The sequence below is a fragment of the Neophocaena asiaeorientalis genome, unplaced genomic scaffold (genome assembly GCF_003031525.2).
Source record: "Neophocaena asiaeorientalis asiaeorientalis breed wild unplaced genomic scaffold, Neophocaena_asiaeorientalis_V1.1 scaffold197, whole genome shotgun sequence".
In the NCBI taxonomy this organism is placed as follows: Eukaryota; Metazoa; Chordata; class Mammalia; order Artiodactyla; family Phocoenidae; genus Neophocaena; species Neophocaena asiaeorientalis.
The window spans coordinates 3,588,742-3,612,541 of record NW_020174703.1 but is presented as its reverse complement, the minus strand read 5'-3'; the positions used below and the strand labels follow the sequence as shown (position 1 = coordinate 3,612,541).

Here is a 23,800-nt window from a genome sequence, read left to right as displayed (position 1 = left end):
TTTAATTTTAATGTAAAAATGAGATGAGTATCTAGCTTTTATTTTCTTCTCCAAATTATTATCCCATTTCCCCAAGTCTTCCTTTTTACAAGAATACATAATGCCATCACATTCAAGGGCTCAAGTCACAAAATACACGAGGGTCTATTTCTAGACCGTCTATTCTGTTCCATATAAATGTCTAGCAAATATTACACCAGTATTACATCATTTCTATTTACGTAGCTTTATCAGTACACTTTAACAACTGGTAGGGCAAGCCCCACCCCACCACTCTTGATGGGCAAACCCAAATCCATCTGGGGTCTCAGTTCTCACAACTGTAAGATGGGTCTGTGCCTACCCCTACTTCAAAAGCTTACTATGAGGAATTCACTGAAATCACACGCATGAGGACTCTTTGAAACTATAAAGAATCACATAGTCCTAAGTTGTCATCTATATCTGACTATAGTATTAATGAACTCTTCAAAGAACAAAAATAATTCTCAAGTAGAGTTTAAATTAAAATCAGTAAAACAGATCCATGGACTTCCCTGGTGGCACAGTAGTTAAGAATCTGCTTGCCAATGCAGGGGACACGGGTTCGAGCCCTGGTCCAGGAAGATCCCACAGACCGCAGAGAAACTAAGCCTATGCGCCACAACTACTGAGCTCTGTGCCACAACTGCTGAAGCCCACGCGCCTAGAGCCTGAGCACTGCAACAAAGAGTAGCCCCTGTGCGCCACTAGAGAAAGCCCACACAGCAACAAAGACCCAACGCAGCCAAAAATAAATTAATTAATTAATTAAAAAAAACCCCAACAGATCCTTATCAGTTACGAATGAATACTTTTATGTTACACAAAATGTCTAATGGACTCAACATTGTTACAAACATTTTCTGGATAGAAAATGTTCCTTCTAGCTCATTTGAGTCAAAGAAAAACAAGTTAGTGCCCACTTGTAAATCAAAGAAAGAAAAAAGGGGTGGTGAAGTGCTCCTTAAATTTCTTCAAGATTTGTTTCTTGGAGCTGTGGGAAAGGTTCAAAAGGCTAATTCCATAAATAAAGTCAATTTAATTTCTTTTCTTAACCCCTTTAATTGGATTCCACAAAGAAAAGATATTGATGGAATGTGAACACAAACCGTAGGATTATTTTTGTTCCCAAAATGCAGATACTGAACACACTGCCTGTCCTACTACAAAAGAATTCAGACAACAGAAAACACTCCCATTTAAGGAAGTCTTAAATCAGAAATAAATCGTTTACTATGACAAAGTTAGCACCTAAAAGGTATTAGTACCACCCCCTAAAATAGCTCAAAGGGCCCTAGGTATGTGTATGGTACACAGGATCATATAATTTTTCACCTAGTAGCAGGGACATTACAGAATATTTTTTCTAATCCGCTTAATTAACAGTAGTAGAAATAAGGCTCAAAAGCTAGGTCCAAAGGCTCAGTTTTTTTAGATAAGTAGATTTTAAACTTACTTTCTTAGCAAATCACTGGTTTCCTGTTCACTGTCTTGTGTTGTATCCAAAGAAAAGGCATCTGAGAGTTCAGCTGAGTTGGATTCTTGTGCTTCTGCTGGAAGTGCCAGGGTTCCCAGGGAGCCACTGACAACAGCCCTCTCCCTTTGGACCCCTTCATCAGGATGGTCACTGGGATTTCGTAAGTCTTTCTCAGTTTTGTCATGTTCATCTTTGAAAGAAGACTGCTTGGCTTCACCAAGAGATGATTTTCCTGAGATGTTGAATAAGTTACCAAGAAACTGAAAAAAGCTTTCTTTCGGCTGTTTATCGCTTTCTCCCATTTTGGCATCTGAAGTGGAACCGGAAAGGTCATTTGGCTTTTTGGAATCTTCCTGTGTTGGAAGAGTGATTAGCTTCTCAGCATGGTTCCTTTTGTCCTCACTTTGGGGACTCTTTGAAAACGAAATAGAGAATATTAAGCAACATCATTTAAAAAAATGACATAGGCTAACTGATAACCTATTACATGACACACTCTGTGCCCGATGCCAGGGATACATCTGTGAATAAGACAGATGGCTTCTGTTCCCTAGTAGTTTACAAGCTACTGAAGGGCACCGTCAGTGCAACTTTAACAAAGCTATATAGTAAATATCACAAAGGGGGAAGGACAGCCCACATGGGGACCCAGGAGTAACTAGTCCAGATTTGGTTGTGGAGAGAGCAGAGGAGGTAACTCAGGGGATGCTTCCTAAAGGAAGTGCCCTCTGAAGGAGACCTAAAAAGTGCCTATGTGATGCTTGTGCATCTCCTTCACACTCTGTTCTCCACTCCCTGCTTCTTCTCCCCGTCTCTCTGCATTTAGAGAGGTGTCAGCTTCTAAGGAGTTTAAAAGGACTGGAGGTAAGAGTGTAAAATTAGAAGAGCAAAAAGTTAAGTATGGAGAGATAAGTAAAAGGACAGATCATGGCAGACCTCAGAGGTGTTTTAATTTAGCTTTTATTATTACAGAGCTAATGGACAGTATTTTCACACACTCGGTACATCAGACAACACCTAAATAGACTTCATCATTTCAGCACTGTGTTAACCTCTGAAGCTGCCACAGGGTGGAAAACTGTTCCTCAGGAAGATGAGGAAAGACAGCAACGTGGTGTATCAATTTAGAGGAAAAGCCCGCTACAAACTCTTCAAGGTAAAACACAAAGCCCTGATATGTGCACTAATGCAAACGGTGGGCAGCACCGGGAATTCTTGCAGACGATAAACACTTTCAGGGGTGCATCTTACCTGCTCATAATTAACCTACTAGTGAAGCAAGCTCCCATTCACGCGTACTCTGTGTGAGGAGACGGAGCTGCTCCATCCGAGCGCATGCTGGCATTCCAGGGCACACTCCTCCCTAAAGCTGCGTTAGCTTCAGGCCAAGGGACCAGCTCAGCCTGCCTTCCCAACACGCTCACTCACCTACTTGTGAAAGGAATGCGGTCTGATAGTATGTGTCAGATGTCACACTCACTAGTCCTTATAAAAGGAAAGCTCAAGTGTGAGTCAGAAAAATATCAGGACACCAAGGTGAGACCACCCTAGGCCACTGCAGGTTCACAGGAAAACGTTTTGTACGAAGCTGATCTTCAAGAAGCCAAGAACATCATAAGTATAATGTCATTTGTTCACCTCCCTTCCCTGTTTTAATCCAAATTCAAAACAGTTTAAAGGAGTGTTCCACTAACCACTAATAATATTTGGCATATGGAGGGTTGAGAAAATGATTAGAACCCATTAGCCCAGGAAATTATTTTCAAGCGAACAATATTTTTTGTTTGTTCCCACCTTAGAAGTCAGGGATATTTCTGAGTAAACACACAGCATAGCATTTTTCTGTGTGTTATGTCCTTAATATAACTTGTGAGTCTCTATGTTTAGAGTAGCACCAGCCTTCCAGAGGCACTCAAAGTCTCGCCTTTTACTGGTTTCAACGGCATCTCAATCCCACGCTCCTCCACTTCATCCACCCAGCCTCCTGCTCTTTATGGGGTCCGCCCTATAAATTAACTGCGCCCTCTCCTCGCGTTGACAGCGTAGATGGCCTCTCAGTACAGCAGCAGGAAATATGCTAGTTGACATTTTGAAAGTGATCGTGTGTATGAAAGACATATATTTTTTGCCTTTAACTACCCCATTTAATTTGTTGTAATGGCCACCCACAATATTTCTTCCTGCTTCAAAATGAACCAAGACTGCAGCACGAAGAGAACAGTGATTTGTTTCCTGCAACGAGTATCATCACTCCTCCTGGGAAGCTACCCGAGGAACGGGAACTACAGGCTGCTCACTAAAATAACACAAATATTCCTGAAATGCTTTAGAGAGTCACAAAGGAGTTCTATAAAATTGGGGCAATGGTTTTTGAAAAAGGAAAACTTAGAGAACATGGAAATTACATTTTTTGACATCCATAAAATCTCAAGACAAATAATTTGTCAAAAATACTATTTCTCTCACTGCCTCAATTATTTTTACTTGATGATTCCTTTCAAAATATAACGGACTGCTGTCTCAACAAGGGAAATACATTTTGCTAAACTAGTGAAAGCCTTCCCATTTAACGTTTTGAGAGTGATATATATAAAATTTTTAAAAATCACTTGTTTCTCTTTCCCCTCAATTATCACTTCTTTGCTATTCCAGAATCCCTGTATCTTAAGAGCATTTTAATGTCTTAGTTGCTTAAATTTTGCCTACTAATCTTGTGAGAAATTTGTATCAGTAATTAAAATACCTTCAAAAACACCACCAAAAAACTATTTAAATTTAGAGACAAAAGTTAGCACGAAAGAGCACTGCTATTCAAAGTTAACACAACAAACCCAGTATTTATATAACTACATCTTAAAATTTCATATAAAATAGCTGCTCTTTGCCCTCAGCCTAGACAACAATGAAGTTCAGCCTGCCACAAGCTAGGGCCAATGTCACCTGCCAATAGTACTGTCTGCCACTGTTCCAACGAGTACTAGAATGAAAGCACTCAGGATTCAAGCAAACGTTAACAAAACATCGGTTCCAGTTGCCCTCAAAGATGTTGGTATTCCGAATATAACATATAAAGGCTACTAATGAAGGCATATGTATCTTGGGAATTTAATTTTTTTCCCTTCATACTCAATATGTTGTAATGTAGTGTCCTTAGGTCCAAATTCATCCGTCTATCTAACTATTCTCTTTGCTATGTGCCCAATACAGGGAAACACAGGAAAGCATTAAGTACAATGATTAATAAAACTCAGCTGTGGCTTCAAGGAACTTACAGTCTAGCAAGATACTCATCATTATATCACTGTGTGGGGCATGGGAGAGATATGTACACAATGGAAGACAAAATTAATTTGGCTGGGGATGGGGAGAATCCCCTACACAGAGGTGATGTTTGAGCTTGCTCCTGAAGGGTGAGAAGAGCATTCAACACATAAGGTAGCGCCTGGGTCGAGCACACAGAAGTGTGAAGTACGTTTATTACGGCAGGGCTGTGGGTGAAGAAGACTGGGGCACAGAGGATAGAGAATGAATTCGATAAGATGACCAATTAGAAGTGGAGGGTGAGAGATAACAAAGTCACAGATGATTAAGTTTTCTAAATTGGGAAACTAAGTAGTTAAGACAAAAATGGATATGGGAAATAGAAGGAAAGGTGAGATTAGAGCCTTTGTGGGGTTTGGGGGAGGTGAGGCAACAAACTAGATGTCAAACGTGCAGAATCTGTGGTCCCCTGGTGAAGCAGTCAGAGCACGGTTAAGAACACAATTTGGCGATACACAGTGTGTTCAGGGGAAAGGGGGACCAACAAAAGAGCCTTGGGGAAAAAAGATTAAAAGGCAGGCACAAAGAAGAAAAAAATCAGTGAAAGAGATGGGGAAGGCCAAAACCAGAACAGTCATCCCACCAGCATGCTGGTCTCCAAAGGCAAACGACGAAGGATATTTCCGAAAGCAAAGGGGAGCAAATGCCAAACGCCACTGTAAGGTCAAGAAAGATGAGGACTTTCCTCCTCACTGTTCTTCCAAAACATGAGGCCCGGGCTTCCCTGGTGGCGCAGTGGTTGAGAGTCCGCCTGCCGATGCAGGGGACACGGGTTCGTGCCCCGGTCCGGGAGGATCCCACATGTCGCGGAGCGGCTGGGCCCGTGAGCCATGGCCGCTGAGCCTGCGCGTCCGGAGCCTGTGCTCCACAACGGGAGAGGCCACAACAGTGAGAGGCCCGCGTACAGCAAAAAAAAAAAAAAAAACCAAAAACCAAAAAACCAAAATAACATGAGGCCCACTCATCCCTCGGGAATTGCGCATTCACCCTTCTCTCTGCCTAGAATGTTCTTCCCCCACAGAGCTATATGACTCATACCCGCTCACCACCTTCGAATCTTTATTAACTGTCATCTCCATTTGAAGTTTCCCCAGTCACTCTATCTAAAATAGTAAACTCCTCCACTCTGAAACGGCCTATATTCCTTCTCTGCCTTTTCTCCTTTGTACTTGTTAGTATCAAATACACACATCTCACACACACACATATTATTTAATATGTTTCTTCCTCTAGAAAGTAAAAGCCACAAGTGCAGGGTTTTTTGTCTGTTTTAGTCATTGCTGTTGTCTCCAGCACCTTGAAACGTGCCTGACAATAAGGGGTGCTTAAATCCTGTTGCACTAATAAACGAAGGAATGAAGACCATAGAAAAGCCCTAGGAATGCAGGAGAAATAGTCATAACAGCTCAGGAATTTGTGAGTACAGCCCCAAACGCAAGGTGTTAAACAGTGAACACAGAGCAAAGAAATAGGAACACTCGGTAAATAATTCAATAGAAGGCAACACTTTTGAGAGGTTTTTTTTTTAACTAAAGGTAAAAAGGCGACAGTTTAAGGTCCAAGACAGCAGAAATGACTTTTTGTTCCTGTTTTGTGGCTCAGCTCTACACCTGGGGGGAAGGGAGTAACTGCTGTACAACAGAAGGATGACGGATATGAAGAAGAAAAGCAGAAGGTGATGCGATGAAGAGACCAGTACAGTCTCTAATACTTCTAATAAAGGGGAAGCACGAGCTTTGGAGCTGAGTAGGGGCACTTCCTCTTCCAGCTACAGTGATAAGGAAGTGGCTAAAGCCTGAGCAATTCTGTAAGGGGGAGAAGACTATGAGCAAGGTCCAACGAGTGGCTCTGACCTCAGTAAAGCGAGAGGAGAGATGCTCAGCTGAAGAAGGGACACAGAGGTGGAGCTGGGATCTGAGCTCCCAAAATAGAGAAGACTTGGAAGAGCATTTGGGGGAATGCAACAATAGGCTGAGACCAGGTGTTCCAAGGAACAGTCGGGGTCAATGCAAATGTTAAGGTATTCATTCTTATATAAATGATGAACAGTGAGATACTACTCTATGTGCGTTGATCCAACAGTGAAAAAGAATATACCAAGAGCCCTGCTTTCACAGAGCCTACATTCTAGGGATGTGAGAACTTATGTTCAGGTCTAATTGGCATTAGTTTGTCAGCTCCTTCATCAGCCTGTAACAGGTGGCTGGTGCTGTCCCAACATGGTGACTGGCACAGGGAACAAGGTCAAGAAGGCCAAGGGGTAGAGAGTGTCACCAAACGAAGAGTCTGTTGATGAGAAATAGTGAAGAGCCAGATGGCCCTTCCTTTAGTGTCTCAAGCACCTGGCTTGGTCATCCGCCCACCTCAGGCTCTGCCTTCACTGTACACAGCAGAGATAATCCTTACAACACCCTGACCTGTGTTAGCGTCCTCAACTCCGATGACCTCCCACTTCTGCTGGACCTCACTGCTCAGCAACCCCTGACCCTTGTCTTTACCCATAATCACCCAGCCTGTGAATCTCAATCTCAGGCATTCCCAAGTGTTCACACCCTGTCATCTTTCCAGTTCTCTTAGCCCACTGTCCCAGGTGCACCCACCACACAATGTCCTCCTGCCTCATCACAGCTTCTGGCCTCTCTCACTCTGTCCCTTTCAGCTCCCGCAAATTTTCGTATCTTTTCTATCCAGCCATCAAATATGGCTAACACCCTCAGAGGCTCTTTTGCTTGTTCTCTGGTCATCCCCACCCGGAAAGATTCCAGTTTTATCTTTTCCTCATAAGTGAATGCATCTTGCTTTAAAAATCCACAGGGATATGCACAACTATGCAGATGTAGGCTGCCAATAATTCACGATTTACAGCCTCTGCTGGAAATCAGTCTGCGACAGTCCCCGTTTTCCACAGCAGCTATTTCAAACCTTTGCCACGCCCCCTCCACCATCCCATCCGTCACCCAGCAGAGGCACCTACCTTCTACTTCATGGAGATGCTCTCCTATGGTCCTGCCTCCACCCCTCCTCTACCTGCCTCACAGCACATCTGTCCCACTTCCTTCACTCACCCTCAGCATAAAGGGATGAAGGACTCCTCCTCTAAGGATCCACCAGGGCACCACTTCAGAATGCCTGATATCTCCTAAGGAACCCCACTTCCTCGTCTGCCCCTTCTGCGAGCCCACCATTCAAAAGTCTAAGTCCAGGGACAGACTTCTCCTCTGCCTTCACTACCAACCTCCTTAAAAGGAGTCACCAACCCTCACCATCTTCTTTCCCTTTCCTCCCAATGACTCCTTGAGCCCCTGCAATTTGGCTTCTGCCCCAGTTGTGCTCTGACCATGATCTCTCAGAGACACTGTCCTACTTGCTAATTCAATGTACTTTCTTTCTGCCCTGGTCTCATATGATGCGTCTACAGGAGGTGAGACTGAATCTGATCCTGAAAACCAGTCTTCCTTGGCTTCCATGACATCACCCTGAGGTTTCCCTTCTTCCTCTCTCTCCATCTCCTTCAAGTTCACATACTTCTAGCCATTCCCTACATATCATGTTTCTCCAACTTCCAGCCCGGGGCTACTTTACCTTCATGATTTTCTTACGAGGTCTCATTTCTCACAGATTAATCAGATGATTGCCAGATTTGTATTCTCAACTCAGACTGTATATCCAATGATCAACCCAACATCCATACCCACCTGGATGCTTCACTGGCACCTCAAACTCAATACATCCAAAACTGAACTTAACCACGCTGTGTCTCCATTCTTCCATTTTCTGTAAACTTTAACATTCCCACTTGTTAAAAAGTCAGATGAAACATCAGGACACCATGACCTCTCTCCTAGAACACTGCCAGCAATGAATGACTTGTTTCCTTGCTTCCATTCCTAAAGTTTCCCAGTCTGCTCTCCAGACAAAAGCCACAGCAATCTTTTAGATTTCAAATCTAATCATCCTTAAAGGCCTCCATTGGCCGTGCACCCTTGTCAGGATAAAATCCAAACTCCCTAGCATGGCATTTAAGGTCTTGGTGTATCCAGCCCCTCTTTGATTCGATCTCTTGTCACTCGCAATGCTCACAGTGCCTAATGTCACCACATGCGGTCTCAGGCATTCATGGGAGCCTATTTTCTCCCCCCTCCCCTATTGCTTCCTCTTTCTCTTACTACAGGTATGTCTTTGCACAAAGCTATTACCACTGCTGAGACCATTTATCCCTTGCCCTCTTTGCCTGGGAAATTCCTACAACTCAAAAATTTTTCAGAATGGAAACTGCCTACACATATGCGTGCATGCGTGTGTGTGTGTTCTTCCAATAAACAACTCTAACATCCTATTTTTCCTTGTCACCACAAGGTTAGGGCAAACAACTTCATGCTTGCTTCATGAGTAGGACTATTACCTAGATTACTTACAGTTACCAAAATCTGGCATTCATAAACTAAACCCAGCTGCTTACTAGACAATTCTAGTTAGTTTTCTCCTAAGATATCCGGCCACAACATATTACTTGGCAGAATCATTCCCTGATACCAAGATTGGGTAACTGGTGGTGCCTTTCGGCAGGACGGGGAATACAGGAACAGAAGGAAGTTAGGATAAAATACACTGAATTCGACTTGGAGTAAGTCAAATCTCATACTCAGTGACCTTCACAGGAAAGGTCCATCAAAGAATTGGCTCCGTCACCCTGAAGCTCAGGAGAACACATTGGGCTGGAGGGACAGATGTGATTTTTGTCATTGGCTAAGATGTAGGTAAAATCAAATCAACCAGGGCAGGTGTGTAAGGTGAGAAGAGAAAAGAACAAGATGACATAGCGTAGGGGGAAAGCCATTCCTTCTTGTTATGGTATAAACACTTCTCCAACAAAAACACTGGGCAAGAAAAATAAATGTTTTTAATTCTGTGAGAGTCTTTTGGAGCTCTCAAATCAGTATCTGGCACCTGTGGAGGCAAATTTACTCACAAAAAATCTAGAGTACGTACATGACCCTTCAGCCCCAGTTTCCATTTTCATAAGGTACGCCACCACACCACAAAGTAGGACTATTCCAGGTCTATGAGAGGTTGGAGCTGCTGCAAATCAAACCAGATACCATGCAATACATTCAACACCCAAGAACTCTGAGATATCAAGGCCCCAGAGCAGCACCAGCCATATCAACAGGCTTAAGCCCTGGCAGCCCCTTTGGTCATGTGAATGGTGCAGTAACATGCAGTGCAATCTCCACTTCAGGCACCCTGACAGCACCCAGTCTTTATAGAAGCAATCAAGGGTGAGAATTTTTGAGTTCTAGCTATAGTTCAATGTGCATACATACGTTCATGCATGCCTTCTTTTCAAAAGTTACAGAGAATCAATGTTTCTAATAGCTGATTTCCATACTATTCACCCAGAAAAAGTCAGCACCATTCTTAAGCAAAGAGTTAGATTCTAAGTTGTCGTCAGACTGCATATGGCAAGAAGACAGCTCTTTTCCTCAGTACCTAAATTGTGTTGGGTATCGTGCAGTGCAGCACACGTTATCTCAGTTAATTCTAAAACACTTCTATAAAATAAGGATTGGGGCTTCTCTGGTGGCGCAAGTGGTTGAGAGTCCGCCTGCCGATGCAGGGGACACGGGTTCGTGCCCCGGTCCGGGAGGGTCCCACATGCCGCGGAGCAGCTAGGCCTGTGAGCCATGGCTGCTGAGCCTGCGCGTCCGGAGCCTGTGCTCCGCAACGGGAGAGGCCACAACAGTGAGAGGCCCGCGTACCGCAAAAAAAAAAAATAAGGTTTGACACCTCCCACTACAGAGCAGCAAACCAAAGTTCAGAGAGGTTGAGTAAATTTTCCAAGGTTAGAAAGCTACCACATGGAAACCTGGGATTTAAGCCCAGATATGTCTGATTCCAAAGACTGTGTTCTTTCCATCACTGCACATGTAATTTTAAAACTGTTCCAAGAGGTGCCATAGCTGGCAGAGGAAGGGAACAGTGGCTGACTCTGAGGCTCTAGGCTACTCATTCCCATCACCAACAGGGGAGCATTGCTTGAATCTGTTTATATATGGGGTTCCAAGTCCAACTATAGTTGAAATTTTTAAAAGGAGAGTTCCCGTGTTTGAAAAAGAAAAATTTTTTAACCTTGATTTTAAATTGATGTCATATTGCTACTTGTATCACTGAGAAAAAAAGGACAGCAAGCATGCATTAAGGCTATAATTTATTTTTAAAAATTAGTTCAGTAATTCAATTTCTCCTAACCATGCAAACATTTAATATATTTAAATTTGACTACCATTTCACCTCTGGCCAAAAAAGAGTTGAAAAAGACCAATAAGGAAAGAAGAGTTACACGAATCAAAATATAAACAAATGCATAGTTTAATATATTCATCTTACTAAACAGTACCATACCCTCAATATAGGCGTTGATAGAAAGAACAATTTGTGACTATTTTTATTCAGTGAGCTACAATTCAGTAGCTACAAGCTACTCTTGAGCTACAATTCTTCCATTTTTACATATCAGGGAACAGTGGCAACAATAAAAACAAGCGTGGTTCTTTTTAGTAAACTATTTATGATAATATTAAAAATAAGGGTTATGAATTATTAACAACTAACAGTAATAGGCACTAGATTGATACTCCTCGGTTGTCCCTAGAAACAGCATAGGCATATAGCAACCAGACATCTCTTAAAAGATACCAGAACCTTAACCAAAGCTGTATGATCAGTTACGAGCAACAATTCTAAAATGGGGCAAGAGTTAAACTTTACATAAAGCAGATGCCAAGCTACTGAGACCAGGCCTAATAATCATCAAGTTATTTAGGCCTGGTTTGGAAAATCTATAACCTATGGTTCAGATTTAATTCATTTTACTTAGCTCATGACTCGTTCTGAAAACAGACTTACTGCCACAGCTCTTTTAATTTTTAATAGGATTTCTTTTTGGTAAATTAAGTTTATAAGTATACCTTACAAATTAAGTTCACAAATGGGAAGTACTATGGTACAGAACTGCATCTGAATTCTCCCGCCTCCTCTCAATAATAATATGAGTTTGTCAAGTGACAATCTCTCTGAGATTCATTTCCCTCAACTATCAAGAGATAAATATCCTGGACTTGCCTGGTGGCACAGTGGTTAAGAATCCGCCTGCCAATGCAGGGGACTCAGCCTCGAGCCCTGGTCCGGGAAGATCCCACATGTCTTGGAGCAACTAAGCCCGTGCGCCACAACTACTGAGCCTGTGCTCTAGAGCCCGCGAGCCACAACTACTGAAGCCCGTGTGCCACAACTACCGAAGCCCATGCGCCTAGAGCCTGTGCTCTGCAACAAGAGAAGCCACCACAATGAGAAGCCCACGCACCGCAACAAAGAGTAGCCCCAGCTCTCAGCAGCTAGAGAAAGCCCGCGTGCAGCAGCAAAGACCCAATGCAGCCAAAAATTAAATAAATAAATTTATAGAAAGAAAAAGAGATAAAAATTCTGATTAACACTGGGGATAAACGACACACACTGATTTCTTCTCTTGTACAAAACACTCCAAAATGACAGTAAAGGTGTTTTTTTTTTTAAGTTATAAATACAAGGAGAGGAAGAGAGTAGATATTAGCAGATAAGAGATTTCAGAAAAAGTTTAGAAGGCAAAAGCAGATGAAGGCATGTTAATTGACCAGAAGACGCTTCCACCCAAGTGACTGCAACAGGGAACTTTGATCATAAGGGGGAAACAATCTACAGACAGATTGTCAGCAGACCACCTGGAAAAGCTCAGGATTTGAAAATACTAGGTACTACTTAGGGCAATATGAGACATGGGATTAAGAGTAGAGTTTGATTGAAAATCTCCAAATGGAGTACTTGACCCCCAGGGCTCTTCCTCCATCCCAAGCAGTTAAACGATCCTCCCTACCTCCCAACACCTCTATCTCCCAAACAAATTTATATAGAGAGAACATCGCTGAAAATATTGAGACTTTTGGGCAGATTGAATTTGTGGAAATGTAGAAATGTCTGGAACTCTGACAATCAAGTCTAGAGCTCAAGAGGGATGTCGGGTAGAGATCTGAGAGAAAAAAGATGAAGTAATAAGATTGGAAGATACTGCTTTGAAAGACTGATGTTGAGGAGGGTTGAGGACTTTGAGAAACATCTACATGAAAAGTAATTTAGCCAGAAGAGAATCAGTGAAGGAAACAGAAGGGAATGGCCAGAGGCAGGAACTGAAACAAGAATGTACAATATCATAAGTGCAAATATACAAAAGAGACTTTCTGGAAAGGAGACAAGACTTGGAAAATCAAGTGTCTCAACTGGTTAAATAAGAACTAAGAAAAGGCCACTGATGGTTAGCAAGAGGTCAGGGTTTCATGGAATGACTCTCACTCATTTAACAACTATGACAATGTATGGCAGGCACAGTACTGGTTTTCCCATGTCTAAGGGAACCAGGAGGGAAACTGGAGTCAGATTAGAAAGCATTAAGAATTAAACAGTGATTATGACAAACTTTCATAAGAAATCTTTGAGTTAAAGGCAGCAAGTAAAATGAAATGATAGCCTGAAAGGAATCCAGACCCCTGAAAGGAAAAAAGTATATTTTTAAAAATTTTATATATTTAGAGAGAAATAGAGGAAGCCAGTGAAGATGGAGAGATGGAGGCAGTGCAAGGCGAAGTCCAAAAGAAGGTGGGAAATTAGAGACCAGTACCACTAGCAGGGGGATTTAGGGAGTTTAGCCTTGGAAGGCAGGAAGGGATGAATAGTCCTCTGAAACAGGCAGAAGGGAGCAGGGCATTATAATATGCCTTCCCTCTCTTTTAAATAACAGTAGACATGAGCACAGCAGGAATCTAAGGCTGCAAGACAAGAATCTACATTCCCTATAGAGAAATAAACATAGAATATGGACTAAATATCTGGAATTTTGCCAGTTAGATACAAAAACTGATTAATATAGAAGAAATATATATTTCAGTGGAACGGTAGATGCACATGTGAGAAACAGATTCCAATGTTACCAAAACAGCAAAATTTGTATAGCGTATAAGTGATATTTTAAGAACTAAGAATCTAATTATGTCCAAAGATAATATAAAGCTTCTACAGTCTCTAGCTGTTTGAAAAATATACTTAATTTTTTGTAGCTTAAATTTATAACAAAACAATCTTCAATATCTTGATTTGGTATCTCAAGGTCAAATACAAAAAGCAATGCACTAAAAACATTCATTATGCATAAATCTGTTACATTTTACACTAGAGAGGAAAAATGGTACACAGTTTTCCTTATCATGGAAGGCATTATCATAAAATTCAGGTTAAGAAGATGGAAGCATGGCAAGAAATGTCACATTACAGTGGAGTGCTATGTTTCAGAAAACCATTTGTTACAAAGAAAGCAAATGCGTGTTTTATACCAATTGCTAAATAAAAATTTTTAAATGAGACTATTTAAAATAATAAGATCATAGATATTGTTGCTAACCTTTCTTTCCCCCTAGGTATGCATCTGACTATTGATATGATCAAAATATGTACTTTTTTCTTTCCTTTTTTTAATTGAAGCAACAGGGATTTACTGTACAGCACAGAGAATTATACCCAATAGCTGGTCATAACTTATAATGGAATATAATCTGCAAAATCTGTTTTTGATGCCTGGCAGCAGCAAGTCCCAGGACAACTGGGTCTGTGCAGCGAGGTTGAGGAAATCCTACCAATAATTTCCAGAAAGTAAAAAAAAAAAAAAAATACAGTTACATGGTCCAAAATGCTTACACTACCCCAGTGAGAGTGCCACGGTGCCCTTTCTATCATGGGCTAACAAAACTGCCCATGTATAAGTAATCCTATAGGTCTCGTTTAAACCATAAGAGAAACAGTTTCACAACACGAGCCCTGTTTACTTGGGGGCCCAAATCCCAAACTGAAATTATCCTGGGCACTCAAATCAAGATACTAAGAATGGATAGAAAAGATCATAATCATGGAGGCCCAGCCACTATATCTGCCACCACATAGACACTGAAGCCACAAAGATGTAACTTTCTAGAGCAGAACTCTGCAGGTGAAAAAGCAGGACTACTGGAAATTAAAGTCTGAGGGCCAAGTTTGAAGACTGTTTCTTTCAGTGAGATTAATAGCTGAAGTGTTACATATCAGTTCCAGGCTACGTAGACAAACAAGTAGAGACCAAGAGGAGAAGAGAGCAGGGAAAACATGAAGGTTCTCTGAAGCTCAAGGGTGGGTGCAGAGGCAATGAGGGATTAAGAGAGAGAATGACAGGAGCTGGCAGCCAAAGTAACTGTGAAGTCTGAGATCTCAGAAGTAACATACGTACTTCCTGTGAAGCAACTCAAGAGCAAGGTTGCACCTATAGAATTCAAGCAAAAATCTTGAAGTAAGGCATCTCAGGACATGTGAAAACTGAGCAAGAGGGAGAAAGCTACAGAGCCCATGCAGTGGTGAACCAGCAAGCTGGCTAACGACTAGCTGAAACAGAATAGGTAGGAGGTGTTATCAAACCTGGGAGCAGGATTTAGTAGCCAAATTCACAAAGGAAGAAGAAAGGGAAGAGAAGCAAGGTGATCCTGATTTTTTTCCTTCTATAAAGTTAAAAAAAAAAAATCAGGGCTTCCCTGGTGGCGCAGTGGTTGAGAGTCCACCTGCCGATGCAGGGGACACGGGTTCGTGCCCTGGTCCGGGAAGATCCCACATGCTGCGGAGCGGCTGGGCCCGTGAGCCATGGCCGCTGAGCCTGCGCGTCCGGAGCCTGTGCTCTGCAACAGGAGAGGCCACAGCAGTGAGAGGCCCGCGTATGGCAAAAAAACAATACAAAACAAACAAAAAATCAGATTCTGATTTTTTTTTTCTTTCAAAAAAATATTTATATTGCTAACTATGATGGAGAAGGAGGGAATAAAGAAGGAACACAGCTTTATCTTTACCATATTTAAGGTCTTTGGATCTCATATAATGTTTAAGAGTCCCCATATCAGTAAGGAAGAATTAAGATGACTTTCTGGTCCTTCCACTGACCAAGCTAATGTACCCAGAAATCCCTGGAAAGCACAAGCTTTCTCCTTGACTGTCACAAATCGTTTAAAAAGAAAGTAACTGGGACCAAACTCCATGAATGGGAGACAGCTACCAAAACTTGATCACATACCTGGCCTCACTTCCCCAACACCACAAACATCCAATTTCTATAAAATCACTTATGACTAAAAAGAAATGTTATAAGGTTTAGTGGTTTTCCAGGATTTTTAACCACACTTTTCAGTGTGGTTTCCGCCCTCAAAAGCACTCTTAGTTGTCAGAAGCATTTGAGAAAACACAACATAAATCAAAGAAGTTCCTAGAGAAAAGAGACTGTGGAGGTCAGATGATACAATTTACAGATTAGAAAACCAAGGCACAAAGAAGTTAAATGCCTCAGCTGAAGGCCTCACAGTTGGTTAGTGGCTAGGCTGGGGTGAGAGTACCACTGCCTCAAGTCTCTCCTCAGTCCTCTCCCGCTACCCACACCCCAAGATGCAAATGTCCAGTAGAGCTGGGCTGGAGTTCCACATAAAGTGATAAGACTTTATGCTCTTTTTGAAACGTAAAATGAGATGACAGAATCTAAAAGAATAAGAAACAGCAGAAACTAAGAAACATATTTGCTTGATATAAAATAATATTAATTTAAAACTATACCTTTACTGCTTCTGACGAAAGTACCTTTTCCTTTTTCTGACTTGTGCTCATGGGCTCATTTTCAACACTGAAAAATAAAAACCACAGTTTCTTTTGAAATTAAAAGAGAATTACTAAAATCATACAGTTTCTGGGTTTAATGAAAAAACTGAAAGGTCCTTTATATCTGCAATACTCAAGATTCATATACAAAGTGTTATACTAAAAAGATGTTGATAGGAGTCTCTACACTTGAAACACACATTTGAAAATGCTCATCCAGGGTCCAGATTTTGTTTTGTTTTGTTTTTTTTTGCAGTACGCGGGCCTCTCACTGTTGTGGCCTCTCCCGTTGCGGAGCACAGGCTCCGGACGTGCAGGCTCAGCGGCCACGGCTCACGGGCCCAGCCGCTCCGCAGCATGTGGGATCTTCCCGGACCAGGGCACGAACCCGTGTCCCCTGAATCGGCAGGAGGACTCTCAACCACTGCGCCATCAGGGAAGCCCCAGGCTCCGGACATTTTTGTGAGTCCATTCTGCGCTATATTTTCTTATGCTGACAACCAGCATCACGCTAATGATGCACCTGAACAAAGGAGCACCCGTGTACAACTATCATAATCTTGGAAAGTGTTACCATTCTTTGATTTTATCTATATTAAGGTTCTCCACAGTCTAATCTTTTTTTAATACCTATGCTGAGTGTTATTTGGAATATATTTCTACTCAGCAAATTTTTATAAATGTATAGGGTCATCTAGCGAATTCTGGGGATACTCAAAATAGATGCAGGTTTATCTAACCCCAAATGTGTCCCAGATGGCCCCTCAAAATTCTGATTTTCCAGATAGTCACTTCTAATTGTCCTGTCTGGAATACCTTCACAGATGTCACAATAACCTATTTTGCCTATTAGGCACACATACATTTTAGATCTAAGTATTTATGTCTCTATGTTTACATATTATTTTCTTTTCATACTTTGATAATCCTAGACAAACTGAGTAGCTCCACTCTAAAGGTTATCATGACACTCTACCATGTGCTGGGGATTGTGCTAGGCCTTGAGGATTTAAGGAGTAGGTCAGGGTCTTTGTAAAAAGTCTAGTAGGGGAGACTGATACACAAACAAACAAATAATACAACTTGATACAAGTTACAACTGCTGAATAAAAGAAGTGCCATGGAGCACAGAGGAAACAAGAGGCAGTGATTCTGCCTGCTTAGTCAAGTGCCCACAGAGGAGGTACAAAGGCAGGAGGTGATAGAGAATGCGGCATTTTGGGGAAACCGTGTTCTGTTTGTTTGTTTTTAATATAAGACTGGAGCACAGGGGACTTCCCCGGTGGCGCAGTGGTTAAGAATCCGCCTGCCAATGCAGGGGACACGGGTTCGAGCCCTGGTCTGGGAAGTCCCACATGCCGCGGAGCAACTAAGCCCGCGTGCCACAACTATTGAAGTCCGCGCGCCTAGAGCCCGTGCTCCACAACAAGAGAAGCCACCGCAATGAGAAGCCCACACACCACAACGAAGTAGCCTCCGCTCGCCGCAACTAGAGAAAGCCCGCGCAGCAACGAAGACCCAAGGCGGCCAAAAATAATTATAAAAAAAAAAAGACTGGAGCACAGGATCTTATGACAGGCAGAGGTAATCCTGCTAAAGATGAAAATGAGACCAGAGGACCAGTTACAGAATGTGAGAAGCACCGGGAAGCCTTCAGGCAGGAGAACGACTGGGTGGGGGAAAACATATGGAACCGTGGTGACTGGCAGGGGGGGAGGGAATGGAAAGGAGGAGGGGTCGATAGCTCACATCAGGATGCAAAGAGGCCACATTTGTGCTACTTAGATTTTCTATCCATACAATCCAGTGCACTTGAGCAGACTATCCAGGCAACAAATGATAATGATAAAAAACCCAAAAAACAGAAGGAATAAATAAAAAGATCATGAACACCTGGAAAATATAATGGATTAAAATTTCATTTAGTCTCAGACTCTATGCAGGAATACAAGGACCAACAAGAAACAGCCATTGTCTTAAGCCTTTTAAATGCCAATAGGAAAAAGCAAGCATGTAAATAAGATAAATCTGTGAGCTATGTGTTTAACACATGGAAATTCCATAGGAAAAAACAGGAACAAAAGTAGAAAAAATAATGTACAACACAGAATTGTAACCTATATACATGTACATATCTATAAAATAAGAATGTTTCAGATGGTTAATATTTTAAATGTGAGTGGATTCTTATCTCTTTTTTCCTATTTTACTAGGTTTATCTTTTGCCACAAGGTTATTTACAATTCAGGTTTTTTAAAATTAAATGTCAATACTTGTCTATTTAAGCTCAAATCAAGGAAGAGACTGGTAAAATACACATAAAAAGAGCATGATATAAAAATTTGGAGTATAATCATGAATACTACTGATTATGGTGATTTTATAAGTGTATTCTCTAACTACAATCTATTTTGAATGACCTAAAAACTATCTAAACATACAATAGGCATTTTAGTATCCTAGTTCTTGCTTCAAGATTTCTGAAAGTATACTTATTTAGAGTGTTTACAGGGTATTCTATAAACTTACTGCCTTAGTGAAATTGTAAATGAAAATGGTAAAAGTGTCTTTTCCAATACAAAAACTCTGCAGAAAATGCAGCTCGGCGTCCATGGGATTTAAGGCAGAACTCAGTATTTTCAAGCAGCTATAATCATTTCCACACTATAAACACACACAAAATACCAGAAAAACAGTTGTTAAGTCAGCACATAAGTATTTTGCATTGCGCAAACAACTGAAGAATTTAAAGCTGAAATCACCAAAAGAAGTAATACTTGACACTCGTAAAACTTTCTGAAACTTATATTCTATGTTTGTTTCACTAATCTTACTGCTAAATCAAAATTTTAAAATGTGTTGAATTTTAAAACAAATATTTTAAAATTTGGGGTTAAGTATAAAAATCACTGCTTCAGATAAGCTTTCCCCACTTGCTTCCTAGATTACTAGAGTCCCTTCTTCATTTGTCTCTGACATCTTCAGACATCTTCAGGATCACTCTGCTTCAATCCATTCTTCCTGGTCAAAGTGATTTTCAATCTGACCATGACACTCTTCTGTTCAAAAACTCCTTCAATAAATCTCCATCAGCTGATGAATAAAATGAAGAGTCCTTAATATAGATATAGAAAGTTATTCACTTCCTGGTCGCAGACACACCTGCCACATAGAACTAATTCCCATTCTCAGAATGCACCAAATTCACATGCCAGCAAACCACTTTCTTCTCCTGCCTGCAACATCCTTCCCCATCCTGTCCAACTCTTAATCCTTTACAATTTAGTTCTAGCTTAACCTGTATTTTTTTAAATAAATTTATTCATTTATTTATTTATTTTTGGCTGTGTTGGGTCTTCGTTGCTGGGCGCGGGCTTCCTCCAGTTGCAGAGAGTGGAGCCTACTCTTCGTTGTGGTGCATGGGCTTCTCACTGCGGTAGCTTCTCCTCTTGCAGAGAACAGGCTCTAGGCACGCGGGCTTCAGTAGTTGTGGCATGCAGGCTCAGTAGTTGTGGCTCGTGGGCTCTAGAGCGCAGGCTCAGTAGTTGTGGTGTGATCAGGGCTCGAACCCGTGTCCCCTGCATTGGCAGGCAGATTCTTAACCACTGCACCACGAGGGAAGTCCACTAACCTGTATTTTTTGTGCTCCCACTGCGCTCATTGATACCCCTCATACATTTCTGCTGGTAATGACTGGCTGGTTGTCCATTTGTCGAACTAGAACTTGAACTCATTTAACTCAGGAACGATATCATTCATGGCTGTATCCCAGAGCCTAGCATCGTGCCTGACAGTGTGAAGGCACTCAAATATTGTTTCTTAAATGAATTTTTTAAATAACTGATATTAAACAGTCTCCAGTTATGTATGCTTAATCAGAAAACACTATTCCATTTGGGAACAATGGAATAATACACATTAGTCTTTTTTCCTTAATGAAATACTAGTATAAGTCTCTTGAGAGCATGTACCATCCACTCTCATCCTGCATCATCTTTCTCTAAAGGTATAAAGAGGGGAGTAGGGCTGTGAGAAGAAAATTACTCAATAGCAACAAGGGTATTTCCAATTGATTTACAAACAAAACACAAAAAAATTAAAGAATCTATAAAGACACTCAAAATACTGCATACTTAGATGTCAACTTAGGAGGAGGATGAAGAAGAAGAAACATTAACAGAAAAGTCTCGAAAGACTTGGAGTGGTACTCTCAGCCTCTCAAAAATACAAGAGAAAGAGAAACATTTCCAATTCAGATGATCTCAAACCTTAAGAAAGACGACAAGCCTTTCCTATTGTTCTTTCACAATTTAACCCCCTTTGGGACCCGGGAATTATTTCAACAGCAGTATTTTTAGAAAGCACACATTCTGCTCACGGCAGGGGGTGAGGGGCAGTAATCATAATCACACGTAGGCACAAATAAGACTCCCTTGAATTTTAATAGCCTCATCTTACTTAGCTAACAGAACTCTGGAAATTACTCTTTCAGAATGGTCCAGATAAATATCAAGGTCAAAGTGACACAGAAGCAAACATATTTAGACCATGTCTGAAAACCAGGAATCCAACTTACAGTCACTAAGCAATCACTTACTTTATGCCAGACGTAAAATAAAACAAAACGGACATAGGTCTGTGTCAGGGATGGCACCTTAGGGACAAAAGGCACTTCAGTCAAAATGCTTCTTTCTGGATCTGATTTTTTCAAATATGTACATTGGAAGTGTCAGCTCAGCACTCTGCCATGTCTAAAATCCCATATGATCCTTCAGTAAGCAGAGTGAGGGGAAACAGGAACAGGGAGACTAACCTTGAGGCTTCTGTGGTAAAGGAAGAAAAAGACTGTGACCAAGAAACCAACTCAGTCAAAACTGATATCAGGGCATCACAAAGGAGGCAGAAACTTCTACTGTCCCTTACTTCAAAGTGACTGAGGCCAAGCCAGGGTCTGTCCTCTATTCTCTTGGACTGTTCCCTCTCATCCCTCACTTGGGTCCTTAAATATAGCACCCTCACACCTTCCAAAGGGTCTGCTCATTCCTTGGGGCATCTACACTACCTTGGGGATCTTAGAAACACATCGTCACATGACAAGCTCTAGAGTTCTCTTTGTTCACTGCTATACTGCAGGTACATTATGGATTGGACTGACTTTTGTGCACTGGCCTGGAATCCCACCCAGCATCTCCAACCCTGCTTCTATGGGAATAAAGACAGTTCCACACCGACAATTTCCAAACAACCCCATTCACAAACAGTGACTGCCAGCAGTAGAGTACTTGTATATTTTTTTAATGACTATTAACAGAATATAAAAGAGGTGGTTATGGCTATTTCTGGGTTTCAAATTAAAAGGTAACAAAATGCTGCACTTTTAAGACAAACAGCATGTATTTTAGCCCAAACATCTGGCGTCTAAATTTCAGAACTCTTTGGAGAGAAACTGGGAGCAAGGAGGAGAGGTAATAGACATGATTATGAAGCTTCATGGCTTTGCAGTCTTAGAGCTTCTGACAGTCCTTTCCCCATAATGTCAACCCTCTCCTATAATTTATGTATCCACCTTGAAGCTTATTTACTTCCTGTTCCCATCACATGCTCCCAAAACAAGACCCATACTTACAGTTTAATCACAGGCTATAGAGAAGCTCAGTCTGTTTGACGTGACCTGAGCTGTCCATCTACACATGACATCAGCAACTGCTCTATTTTCCCAAAGTCTTCTTCCTCATACCCTTCAGATTCTGAACATTTGTGACCCAAATCACAAGATTCAATACCCCTCCGCAACTAAGACTGGGTGCAACCAAATAAATAAATAATAATTAAAAAAAAAAAAAGAATCAATACCCTGAATTTTTGCTGCGACATGAACTCAAAGCAGTATTCTAGCTGCTGTCTAAAATGGGACACCCATTCGTGTACCATTCAACAAACTGCCCTGAGGGAGGGGCACTGGAGATCCAAGGACAGGTGAGACTGGGCCTTCCCAGAGCCGACCAAGGCTGACCTTACCTCCAACTCAAACTCTTCCTCCTCTGTCAAGTCTTCTGGATACCAATAAGCTGATAAACTGTGTGAGAATATACAACCATACAAGTACATATAAACCCATGCCCCAGTGATTCCTTTTTTTAAAAAAAAGTAATCTCATCACCTCAACTCCTTACCAAGACCTACCTCAACTGGCCCCTGGCTCCCTTCCATTCTGTAGTCTCTGCCTATCCTGGCATCTGTGCCAACATGGTCCTGCCCCAGGACCTTGAAACTGGCTCTTCGCTCTTCCAGGAAAGACCTTTCCTCTGATTTGCTCATGTCCTTACTTCCAAATGTCATGCAGGTCTTGGGTCAAATGGTACCCAATAGAGAGGTCTTTCATGACCATCCTCTCTGTACCTTATTACAGACCCACTACTTCCATCACGTCCTCTTCCCTCACCCGGCTTTATTTTACTTCAAAGCTAACATTATATATAAATCTATATAACTTTCCCATCGGAATACATATCCTCTGTAAGCAGAGACACATTTAGATACTCAAACTAGATTCTGAAAAGTAATGACCCATCTAAGATTTTTTAAAGGGTTAAAATTATCTTTATAATTTGTAAACGTATATGTACTATTGTAGAAAATGACAAAGCACCACTGCTAAGTGAAGAAAAAATTCAGGTTTCAAAATCCTGAAGAGAACTTCTACTTTTTCTAAAAATATGTATACATGTAGACATGCACATAGGAAATGATCTAGAAGAACAGTACTCGTCTCCGGGTGGATAGGGTTATGGATGAGCTGTGCTTTTTTTCTTTTTCATTTTCTTATAATTTCATAGCTGTCTTAGAAAAGCATATATTACTATCAAAAGTAAGAAAAAACAAGTATTGTAGTTGATTTTAAAACACAAAAACAAGTTAGTGAAAAATGCTAGCAAATTTAAAGTAGACAAATAACTAAATACTAACAGTACAAATATTTCATAATGGCAATTTCTCTGTATCATAATAAATACAACATTGCCAAATAATATCCTTATCTGCCTACCTAGAACAATGGAACAATCAAAAATATTTGGACTTCCCTGGTGGCGCAGTGGTTGAGAGTCCGCCTGCCGCTGCAGGGGACACAGGTTCGTGCCTCGGTCCGGGAAGATCCCACATGCCGCGGAATGGCTGGGCCCGTGAGCCATGGCCGCTGAGCCTGTGTGTCTGGAGCCTATGCTCCGCAACGGGAGAGGCCAC

General features: G+C 41.5%; 1 protein-coding gene across 2 annotated transcripts in view; it reads right to left on the bottom strand.

The window, feature by feature from the left end:
• Window positions 1-23,800, bottom strand: part of CRYBG3 (crystallin beta-gamma domain containing 3) — a 113,083-nt gene that overhangs the window by 80,960 nt on the left and 8,323 nt on the right. The window contains exons 2-3 of one of the 2 annotated variants that reach the window (XM_024759205.1): window positions 16,517-16,583; window positions 1,478-1,911 (exon numbers count right to left, since the gene is read on the bottom strand). In XM_024759205.1, coding sequence (XP_024614973.1) covers window positions 1,478-1,911; window positions 16,517-16,583 — 501 coding nt within the window. The remainder of the gene's footprint in view (window positions 1-1,477; window positions 1,912-16,516; window positions 16,584-23,800) is intronic. The other variant, XM_024759206.1, reaches the window with a different exon arrangement.